The 10,924-nt window shown below is 40.2% G+C and overlaps 1 protein-coding gene and 1 long non-coding RNA gene across 2 annotated transcripts; both read left to right on the top strand.

Annotated features, from left to right (window-relative positions):
* Nucleotides 1-259: 259 nt before the first annotated feature.
* On the top strand, nt 260-3,705 carry LOC116420759 (immunoglobulin alpha-2 heavy chain-like). The gene is made up of 3 exons (XM_031947677.1): nt 260-294; nt 2,137-2,576; nt 3,362-3,705. The coding sequence occupies exons 1-3, from the start codon at nt 260-262 to the stop codon at nt 3,655-3,657; spliced, it is 771 nt and encodes a 256-aa protein (XP_031803537.1). The 3' UTR covers nt 3,658-3,705.
* Nucleotides 3,706-4,017: 312 nt separating this feature from the next.
* On the top strand, nt 4,018-6,883 carry LOC116420741. Its single transcript, XR_004231158.1, has 3 exons — nt 4,018-4,075; nt 5,964-6,077; nt 6,552-6,883. It is a non-coding gene; the product is annotated as an uncharacterized LOC116420741 (long non-coding RNA).
* Nucleotides 6,884-10,924: the final 4,041 nt, after the last annotated feature.

The raw sequence follows: 10,924 nt of genomic DNA, 5'->3' as shown, positions 1-10,924 counted from the left end.
AAAGAACCAAGGAGACTGCATGTAAATCAACTCATCTTATGTTTACTTCTTTTTTCTATTTTTTCTCTCCCATGATTTTTCCCTTTTTGCTCTGATTTTTCTTTGCCAACATGATTCACAATGTGTTGTGCATTAAAATAAACAAATAGAAAATTAAAATCTTTCTGCACAAAAAAAGGAACAATGTAGAACTCTGCCCAAAGAACTATAAAATTGTTATATAAAATATATAAAGAATACCCTTTAACCTAACCATACCATGGTTAGATCTACATCCCAGAGGCCAAAAAAAGGGTAAAGGACCTAATTGTATAAAAATAATTTCAGTAAGTCTTTTTGAGATGGCAAAGAATTTAAAACTGAGGTGATGTTCATCACCTGGGGAATATGTGAACGAGTTGGGATGTATGATTGTGATAGAATACTATTGAAAACTATAAGAAATGATAAAAGTATGGTTTTAGGAAAACCTGGAAAGACTTGCAAAGGGAAGTGAGCAGAACCAGGAGATCATTGCACCCAGTAATAACAATAATGTAATGATGATCAGCTGTGAAATACTTAGCTACTTTGATCATTACAATGATGCAGAATGATTCCAAAGAACCATGATCCAAAGAAGAACTGATGAATTCTTCAGGTTGAAGCATACTTTTAAATTTTTCTTTGTGTTTTTAAAAAATATGACTAATATGGAAATATGACTTCACATATATGTCTTATATCATATTACATGTCTTCTAAATGTGTGTGGGGTAGGCGGGAGGACAAGAGAATAAATTGGAACTCAAGGTTCAAAAAATGAAAATTAAAAAATAAAATCCATGGATCACAAAAAAATAACAATAAAAATTCTTAAGTAGAAAAAAATCCCAGATGAGAATTATGTCATCATATGAAATTCTGATGATCTGCAATTCATCAAACTGGTGTTGGAAAACCCTTCCTGGATGCTCTCTGAGAGTCTTCAACGTTTTTGCAGCTGCATCAGGGTCCTATCATTGACTCCCTGAAGTATTTCCAAACACTTTGGTTCAAGATTCCCAAGATCCACAGTGATATACATCAGTGCAAATATCCACCTATCCTACCAACCCCTGAGACATTGGTTAGTTATAGTTTGGACAGGTGCCTATCAAGCCAAGGTTTAGAAGAGACATGCAACTTAGACATCTCTGGGAAATCATGGTTGGTTCTTGAGATTTTCCAATTCTTCTTGACTATTATTCAGTCTAAGATCCCCCAATGGATCACTGAGTGGAGTCCTCTTTCAAACATTCCTTTGTGTTACCTGGATTAGCCTGAGAATAGATCAGTCAAACTCATACAAGTCATTTAATTCAGCCACCCCAGAAGACATGTGGGGGACTGATCTTAAATCCTGCAAAAGTGAATCTCTTCCCAAATGTCTAGCCTGCCTGGAACCTTGATGTGAAGTTGATTTAGAATGTATATTCTGAGATCCCTCACAATTACCTGAAGATCTTTCCCTGGGCTTCATTACCTTGATGAGTGATTTAACTCTTGGGACTTTTAATTCACTTCCTGTCATCCTCATGTTCCTCCACCCTTTCTAATTATCTGGAGACAAGGGGTTTAGGTTCCTTCCTGTGTCACCGTGAGCAGCTCAGTGGGAAAATTTTGGTCCTGGAACAAAACTTTCTGTATTGCCATGTAAGTTTCTGTGTTTTCAGGGAATGTGTGTAGGGGTGGTGAAAACTTGGCAGAGGAATTTCATGGAATGAAGGCTACCAAGGGGTGGGGGAGGGCTTTAGGTTGGATTGAGGGTTCCAGTCACTCTATGATTAGACCTGGTGAGCTTCTGAGATCAACACTGTTTTCAGATAAACCCTCTCTCTTTGCTCCAGGAATCCCCAATCCTGTCAGTCTACTCTTACCTATGAACTTCTATCTCCCTATCCTTGAGGATCTGCTGACTTTCAGAGCCTCTGATAATCTGAGAAGTCTCTGACCCCAGGGATAACTCCTTTGAACCTAGGGACCACTCTTGATCCTTGTGATTCCCTGGATCCTACCAACAATCTTTCTTGCTGCTCTGGGTCCTTTGTCCCCCATACTCTTCCCTAGGTCCAGGCTAGAGGCAGGGGAATAGGTCAGGGTTAAGGTATGAGAAAGTTCAAGGGAATCAAAGTTCTATCTCCTGGGAGGAGGTATCAATGGACTCCCCCTACTTACTCTACCTCCATCTCTGCTTCATTCAGTGGAACAATCAGTGTTGAAAGAGTCAGGGGGAGGCTCTCATCAAGCTGGAAGCATCCTGAAACTCAAATGTGAAACCTCTGGTTTCCAATTCAAGACAAGCAAACTTGGCTGGTACCTTTGGGCACCTGGTAATGCCCCACTAGGATTGACCAATCTCAGCAGTAGTTCAACAGATGTCACTGAAGACCGAATCACCACCTCCAGGGAGGACAGTAGGAGCCGAATTTTCCTACAGATTAAGGACCTGGGTCTCAGAGATTCTGGCCAATACCATTGTGTAAGGAGGGTGGGCCCTGGAGATGACACAGACAAATTGGTCTTTGGTCTTGGGACAGATGTGACTGTGGAGACTGGTGAGTACCTCTACTATCACAGACCTATGAAAATCCTATGATTTCAGGGCACATATAGTCACTGCTGAACGCAGACCAGAAACAGTATTCCCCATCTCCTGAGCTCTCTCTCTACCACACTGTGCTCTATGACCATACTCAGCTAACATTCCTTCTCTAGTTTTAATCCTTTGAGATGGATTATAATCAGGGTCCTGAACCTACTGCCTGTGGGCCAGATGCGGCAGCTGAGGACGATTATCCCCCTCACCCAGGGCTATGAAGTTTCTTTATTTAAAGGCCCACAAAACAAAGTTTTTGTTTTTAATATAGCCTGGCCCTCCAACAGTCTGAGGGACAGTGTACTGGCCCCTATTTAAAAATTTGAGGACCCCTGTTAGGTCATTCAAGGGCTACAGAATCATGTCATCATAAAATCCAGTGACTTGGGACACTCAGCAATAAAATCCTGAGACTTGTCAACTTGAGGGGCAATCAAGAATTGGGGGTTGTTGGGAAAGGGAGAGGAGACAGATCTAGGGGAAGTACAGGCATATGAGTTGGGGACTTGGGAAGCAGCCTTTGAGTGGGGTTGGGACAGGAAATGGGGCTAAGGTTTGTTTTTACAGTTAATTTGGTCACATGAATTTGTTCCCCACATACAGGGACAGGCTGAAGTTAAGAGCAGGGCAGGAAATTAAGTGGTAAAGATTGTTTTTCACAGCTATATGTTGTTCAAATGTGTGCCTTTCCCACATCTGGAGCTAGGTGCAGGGAAGGGACAGGAAACTTTCATTTTCTTGCAGGACTTGGAAACCCACTATCACCCAGTGTGTTCTTGGTGAGGAGTCAGGATGCTATGGCCTGCCTGATCAGGAATTTCTACCCCAAGGAAATCCATGTGTCCTTGGCATCCTCTGGGCCTTTGATCTCAGCCCAGACTCATACTCTGGGTCCCATGGCCAATGGCAATTACAATGCCATCCAGATTGGCAGGGTTGGTGAGAATCATACAGTAACCTGCACAGTGAAGCACATTGGAAAAGAGATGAATATGTCCCACAAGCCAGGTATGATTAGCCCCTGGGGTGAAGAAGACTGAGAACAGGGGTATTTTAGTCTAAGAAGGGACATTGTATGTTCACTGAAGAACAGGGACAGGGATATAGGCTGTCTGGGGATGGATAATACAAAATGCTGAGTAAAATTTTAAGCAAAAGAAAAGGATTCTGAACTGGAATGTGGGTCCTAGAATGGAAAGGACTATTCTAGCAAAAGAGTATCCTAATGCTGAAGGTAGGAATTCTAGTCTGGGAAATGTCTTAGATTAAAGGGGCATCATGGTAGGCTGGAAAGGTGATTTCTGATGTTGATGGGGTTGTGTACTGAGAAAGCCAATCCTGGGGTCATTGAGGATCAGAGCTGTGTCTAGGAATGTGTTTCTTGCTTCAGGTCCTAGGACAAGACCCTGGAATTGCCTTCTGGCCAGAAACAATCTTCCTCTGTGCAGGACCTCATGGGTGAGTTAAAGATTCATGATGAAAAGGTAGAGCTAATGAGATTGTACCTGAGAGATTCATAGGAAAGAAAAGTGTATTAGTGACCAGGAAGGAAACTGACAAAGCTTAGAAGTCACCAGGAGGCAAAGTTAGCTCTGATAATGTAAGGAATACCTTTTGACTGTTAGGACAGTTCAAAAGTGGAACTGGCTATCTGAGGAGGGTAAGGAACCATCTCCTTGAGGATCTTCCAGAAAAAACTAAATGAGAACATTTGGGGAATATTGTAGAGGGAATTCCTTCCAGGCACAGGTTGGAGCATTTAGCTACTCAGGTTCTTTTCTAAGTGTGCCAGTTTCTATGTGTCCTCCTTTGATAATGAATAATCCAGGGTTCAGAGTGACAAGAGAGTGTGTCATATTCATAGTGGAATGTGTCATGATTCACGGATCAAAGTATATATTATCCAAGACTCAGGAAATATGATATTCCATAAACTGAGCTAAACTCTTCCTGCTCTTTCATAATTCATTTTCTCTTGATTCTTCACAGATTGGTCTAGACCTTCTTTATTCTCCTTTCTACCCTTATCTTCCATTGTTACAACAGACATACTATTTCAAATAGATTGTAATAATTTCCTTTAAAATTATTCTTTCTGTTCTATCACTGTTTCTGTCACTTTTCATTACATGCTTGAATTATTCAAGTGATTTTCCTCATCTCAATTTCATGTCAAATTCAATATAATTTAACATGTATTTACTGATTACCTACTTTGTGCAACACATTGGGGATTCAGTGGGAAAAATGGAAGACAGTCTTTGCACCCAAAAAGCTTACATTCTATTGGAGGGTAGAATACAACATACAAATAGATAAATATATACATGATTATTTGTGGAAGGAAATAATACCAATAATTAAATGAGTGAGATCAGACTTTCTGCTTGAATTGGTTCAAGGACTGAGTGCTGAAGTAAGCTAGAAATTCTAAGAATGGAGGTAAGGAGGGAATGTATTCCAAACTGGGGTGGTATGAGGGGAGCTGGGAAATAGAACCAAGTTGGAGAACAGCAAATAGGCCAGATGGATTGAAAATGGAATATGTGAAGGGTCATTAAAACTGGAAAACTAGATTAGAAGCAAATTGTAAAACTGCAATCTGTCCTGGAGTCAATAGTGGGAGCCACTGAAGATTCTTGAGCTGGGGGTAATGACATGGTTAGACTTATGGTTTAAGGAAAATAATTTTGAAAACTGTGTAGAGGGTAAATTTGAGACAAGGAGAGATGGAAAAGAGGAGGTTCGATAGGGACCTGTTGTGATAGGTTAAATAAGAAATGATGAAACCTTGAAGTAAAATAGTGACTGTATGAATGAACAAAAGAGAGACAAGAAATGCAGAATTAAAAACACCTGACAACAGATTGGATTTGTGGAGTGAAGGAGGGGAAAGAATTGAGGATGGTGCCAAGATAAGGAAACTGGGTGACTAGAAGGATGGTGGTTCCTTAAAATAAATACTGCAGTTTATAAGAAAAGTGTTTCTAGAGGAAAGGTGATGAGTTTTATATTGTTCACAATCAGTTAAGAATACTTAGGATATGCCTAGGTGGAGTCAAAAGATCTAAATTTGAATCTCATCTTTGATTCCTATTAGCTATTGACCATGGACAAATAATGCAAACTCTCTGAGCTAATGTTCTTTATTGATAAAATGGCAATAATAACTGGTAACTACCTCATGATATTTTGGTGAAAATCTCATGATATATTTTATAGATTGTTTTGCAAACCTTGTAAGCCCTACATAAATGTTAGCCAGGATTAATGTGTCTACTATTTAGGGTAGTCCTAGAATTCAGCATGTTTCCTCTTGACCATCAATCACCATTGCTCCCTGCAGAAGGACCTGAGCAGGGGAACAAGCTACTCTTCAGTGTACTGTTCATGAGATTGCTATTCATGAAGACTGTGGCCATCAATGTCCTCTTAAGTGCCATGGCCTTGATCTTCTGAGGTAAATGTCTAACTTCTCTTACCATTAATCTTGGTTTCCTTTCTGTTTTCTCAGATTCTCCTCTGTAGTTCATAGCTCAACCTGACCCTTTTCTTCATTGTTCAATTTGTCTTTTTCATATTCTTTGTCCCTCAGACTCTCTTTAGTCCCCTTGTATGCTTTGTTCATTTCTCACAGAATCCTCTCTGACCTGTCATAATTTTTCTAGGGATTTTTCCTCATTCAGTATGCCCCATTTGCCTTTCAGCCTCCTCTCTGCTCTGTTCTCTTCTCTCTCCTCTTGTATACTCTTTCATCCTTCTTCAGCTTTCCTTCAGACTCCCTTTCACCCTGGTCTCATTTCTGCCCTCTTGGTGTCTTTTCCATCTTGTTGTCTCTCCTTCTTCTTGAGACTGTACCTTAAGGGAGAAGCTGAGGACAAGGCAATATGTTTGGCATCTGACTCTGACTTTTGACTTCCTTCTGTTTCTCCAGGAAGAACCTGAGGAAGAGGGTCCAAGAAGCTATTGCTTTGATTCTGGATCTCTCAGGGATCCCAGAATGACTTCTGGATAACCTCAAGATAACGCTATAATGATATCAAGGACCCAAAATTATCCCTGCTACATTCAATCTTCTTTGAATAGGAGACTCTTTAGTCCTGAGTCTACATTTCCCATGATATAGCATTTCTCATTTCTTTACTTCTACAATAAAGACAAGAAAACTTTGCTGGACTCTGGGCTTCTATGTATTATGGTGGTTTATGTAAAAGCTAAGTCTATATGGATCTGACAATTTAGCCTTCTGTGATGTCCTCACCTCATCCCCAACTCCTTTCTTTCTATTGGAAGCTGACATGGGTCACTCATGCCAATGAGAACCTGACCACGGATAACAACAGGGAAAAGGAGTGAGATTGTGTGAACTAACGGAAAGATGATAATGATGATATTGACAATGATAAGAACTAGCATTTATATAGCCCTTAAAGGTTTGCAAAGTCCTTAACAAATATCTCATTTTGTTCTCAGGGCGCTATTATTATATCCATACTTTGAAATGGAAGTAAACAGATATGTCAGGATCACACAGCTAGCAAGTTTCTGAGATCAGATTTGAACTAATGTCTTCCTGTCCACTTCCTGTCCACTACTGTGCTATGTAGGTACCTCTACAAGCTGCTCAGAGGTGTGACATTTTGGTAGAAAGTATCCTTCAGAGTAGCTAAGTGGAAGGGAATACAGAAATTGTGAGAAAAAGGGGTAAGAAAAGGGAGGGAACTTTAAGGTGAGGGGAGGGATGCTAAAAAGGGAGGGCTGTGAGAGGCAAGTTGTGCTCACAAGTTTAATACTGGGGAGGAGGGTAAGAGGGAAGGAAAGGAGAAAAGCATAAGCCGGAGTTAACAAAATGGCAAGTAATACAGAATTGATCATTTTAACCATAAATGTGAATGGGATAAACTCCCCCAGTAAACTCCCCCATAAAGCAGAAGTGATTGTTGAAAGGAAAGCTGCTCCGCGACCTCCAGAAAACTAAGAAAAAACATTATAATATCTGACATACTAATATCTGTTGAAGTACTGGCTAACTCTCTGCAGGGCTTCAGGGTCAGCCAGAGCCAGGATAAATCAAAGTCCTTGGTCTTTAGGGGAAGACATGAAAGAGGCAGCCAAGCAGAATCCTGCATTCTTGAGTACAGAGCCACCAGCCTCTCACCTTCTTGTCCTGCCACAAAGTCACTCTCTGGCCCCTGTCTCACCCAGCCCTCAAATCCTTGTCTTCAATTATCTTAGCACCAAACAGAACATTCAGTAAGCACCAAACTGTGAGAAGAGCCATTTATCCAAACATATGCTAATAGAGTCATTGTCTCATATGGAATAGGTAATTATCTTTAAGTGCTTAGTTGTCTGATTCGAGCACACCTTTTAAGAGTTCCAACTCTCTACAAATATCTGCCTTCCTTCTTTCCTTCCTCTCCCCTACAATTCTGTTTGCTGTACATACCTCTATGTACTGCACACAGTGCATGAAGCTGCTTTTTTGTCAATCATTATTGACCTCATGGGAAAATCAGAACAGACCACAAGTGTCTCTGGCTTTTCTCTGATGAGTACTACTATGAGACTAATCTTGTTTGTTTGCACTGAGGCTGGCTTTGATAGGAGCCCCCTTCCTAATTTCTGACTAGCTGCTGACTGACTTTATGTGTACTTCTAAGGTGAAAGAAGTCATTTATTGTAGTTTCTCATTGAATTTCTTGATCATTATTTGGCCTAGTAAAAATATGAGGTGTGTGTGTGTGTATGTGTGTGTTGTGTGTGTGTGTGTGTGTGTGTGTGTGTGTGTATTTGTGTGTATAGTAAATACAAGGGAGTTAGGCAGTCTGTCTCCATTCAAGTAGCCTGATTGGACAGAAAATTATCAATCAATATATTTACATAGTATTCATTACTTCTGGTAGGTCAACTCCAATGCACATTTATTCAATATTTACAAAATAGTTCTGGGTTTCAGGGTCCCCCAATTTTTCTCTCTAAAGTTCTCTTGTGGGTATCAAGCAATTAAGCTGTCACACATACTAGAGCCTGAATTAATACAATTTAAATATGAAGCAGAGACATACTTTCTACTGTATGCTTCTAGGGGAATGTGGAACAACAAGTCATGAAACATTTTGTGGGCTAGGCAAACAGCCTAACTTACACCTCAGCTCTCTATGGTACAAACAAGTACTGCAAGGTCCATATCTTTGAATGAGCCAGGCCAGCAGATGAGCATATCCATCTCTTGGAGATCATTTCCAAGAAGAATGTAATCACAAATGTTTGTTGCAGCTTCTACTCAACTCCAGCTGAGGGAGAGGACCAGGTGCCCCTGTCCTAGTGAACTGACAAAGTTGCCTCTAAGACTGGAAATATCTATCTTATAATCACTATTTGGTCATCCATGGTAGGGGAAAGAAACAAAAGAGAAGAATAAGCCAGAGGCAAAAGACTTAGACTAACTTGGTCAGCACATGTGTTCAAAACCATCCAAGCTGTCAGAGATTGGAAATAATAAGAGCCAGTGATGAGGAACGAGAGAATTTTAGGCATGGAGGATGGTCAGAGAATATGTCTAGAGTCTGGAGATGGAATGTCTAGTCCAAGGGAGAGCTAAAAAGGCCAGTATCACAGAATACATGGAGGATGTAAAATATAAGACTAAAAAAGTAGAGGTCTATGCTAGGTTGTGAAACTCCTTGAATACTAAAGAAAGGAGTTAATGTTTGATCTTGGAGGTAAGACCAGTGGAGTCTCTTGAGTAGAGGGGATGAATTGATCAAACTTGCATTTTGAAAGATCACTTTGGCAGCTGAACTGAGGAGGGACTTGAGTGGGAGAGACTTGTCGCAGGGAGACACACCAGCAGGCTTTTGCAATAGTCTAGGTATGAGGTGATGAGGGCCTGTATCAAGGAAGTGGCAGTATCAGGGGCAGAAGAGGGCATATACAAGAAATGTTATGAAAATAGAGTGAAGATAAGGAAAGGTATCACAGAGATCCTAAATAGAAACCTCTGGTTCTGTGTCATTTATTAAGAGATTTTCTGCATTAGTTTTGTCATAGATATCTATCTTTGTTTGTCTCTACATGTTTATAAATATATTTATATTTGGAGAGACAGACAAATACTTCTAAGTATGAACTGATGCAAAGTAAATTGAAGAAAACCAGGAGAAGAATTTATATGATAACATTATGGTAAAGACAAACAGCTTTGAGGAATTAGTTTAATGATGAACTAAAATCCCAGAGTATAGACGTTGATACAGAGGTGAAGGACTCAGATTGCAGAATGAGATGTATCCAATTCAAAGGGGCTAGGGGACAGAAGTAGGGATTGGAAATCATATTTTTCATTTGTGTAACTGGATACCAGTTTTACTTTGCCAAAATCAGTACTTAATGACATTAAGGTGGAAAACTGTTTTCTTAAGTGTCCAATCTCTCTTTTCTCTCTATACTGTTCTCTGGTTTGTTTGTTTTGAAGGGTTATGAGGAGCGAGAGGGTATTACTCAATAATGACTACCTTATTTGGATTTTCAACTTCATTTTTCCTTAGGTTACTCTGAAGAAATTCCAGTGGTTTGCCTTCTGAGTTGAGTTCCAGTGATTCAATTATTAATACCTAGGATTAAGCATGTCCTTGCTCTGAAAAGTGTTTAAGACAATATTGTTAGTTATCCTTGCAGAAAAATATTAATGAGCAATGAGTAGCAATCTTTGCTGGCTGTACAATTCAAACCCTGCAGCAGTTTTTCTCTGTTGTCATTTAGGACAGTTGAGTGACAGCACAGAACTTAAGCAAACACCTCAGGAAATGCTGAAATGAAATGTTTTATAGGAGAGAGGTGATGATGGAGGTGAAGGTATCTGCAAAGAGAAGGAGGGTCATGTATAGCCCAAAGTCGAATAGTCCAGTTTCCCTATGTTGTGCTGCAGTTATGAGTCTTTGAATCAGATTCGGTATCTAGCATATTGCCAGAGACACAGCAATCAGTTCTGAGTGTAAAGGGGAAGACACACACAGAGACAAAGACAGACAGACAGAGAGACACAGAGGCAGAAAGATAGGGAAAGAGAGGCAGAGAGACAGAGAGACAGAGATAGATAGACACACAGAGACAGAAAGATAGAGACATGCACAGAAAAAAGAGAGACAGTCAGACAGACAGAGACAGATGAGCACACATGCACACAGACATAGGGAGAAAGGGAAAAGGGCATATAAAAATATATGATATTAAGTCTCTGCACTTAAGCAGGTAATGGTACTGATTTTTCAATGTTCTGTTAGCTCTTTTTTTGCCACTAGCAAA

Source organism: Sarcophilus harrisii, chromosome 1 (assembly GCF_902635505.1).
Source record: "Sarcophilus harrisii chromosome 1, mSarHar1.11, whole genome shotgun sequence".
NCBI classification, from domain to species: domain Eukaryota; kingdom Metazoa; phylum Chordata; class Mammalia; order Dasyuromorphia; family Dasyuridae; genus Sarcophilus; species Sarcophilus harrisii.
This window is presented reverse-complemented; position numbering and strand designations above follow the sequence as displayed.

What these genes read in the sequence shown, in the direction of transcription:
- LOC116420759 (XM_031947677.1), top strand. Translation starts at nt 260, where the DNA reads ATGGTTAGATCTACATCCCAGAGGCCAAAAAAAGG. An exon ending in TCCCAGAGGCCAAAAAAAGG is followed by an intron (nt 295 to 2,136) that starts GTAAAGGACCTA and finishes GGTATGAGAAAG; the next exon opens with TTCAAGGGAATCAAAGTTCT. An exon ending in AGATGTGACTGTGGAGACTG is followed by an intron (nt 2,577 to 3,361) that starts GTGAGTACCTCT and finishes ATTTTCTTGCAG; the next exon opens with GACTTGGAAACCCACTATCA.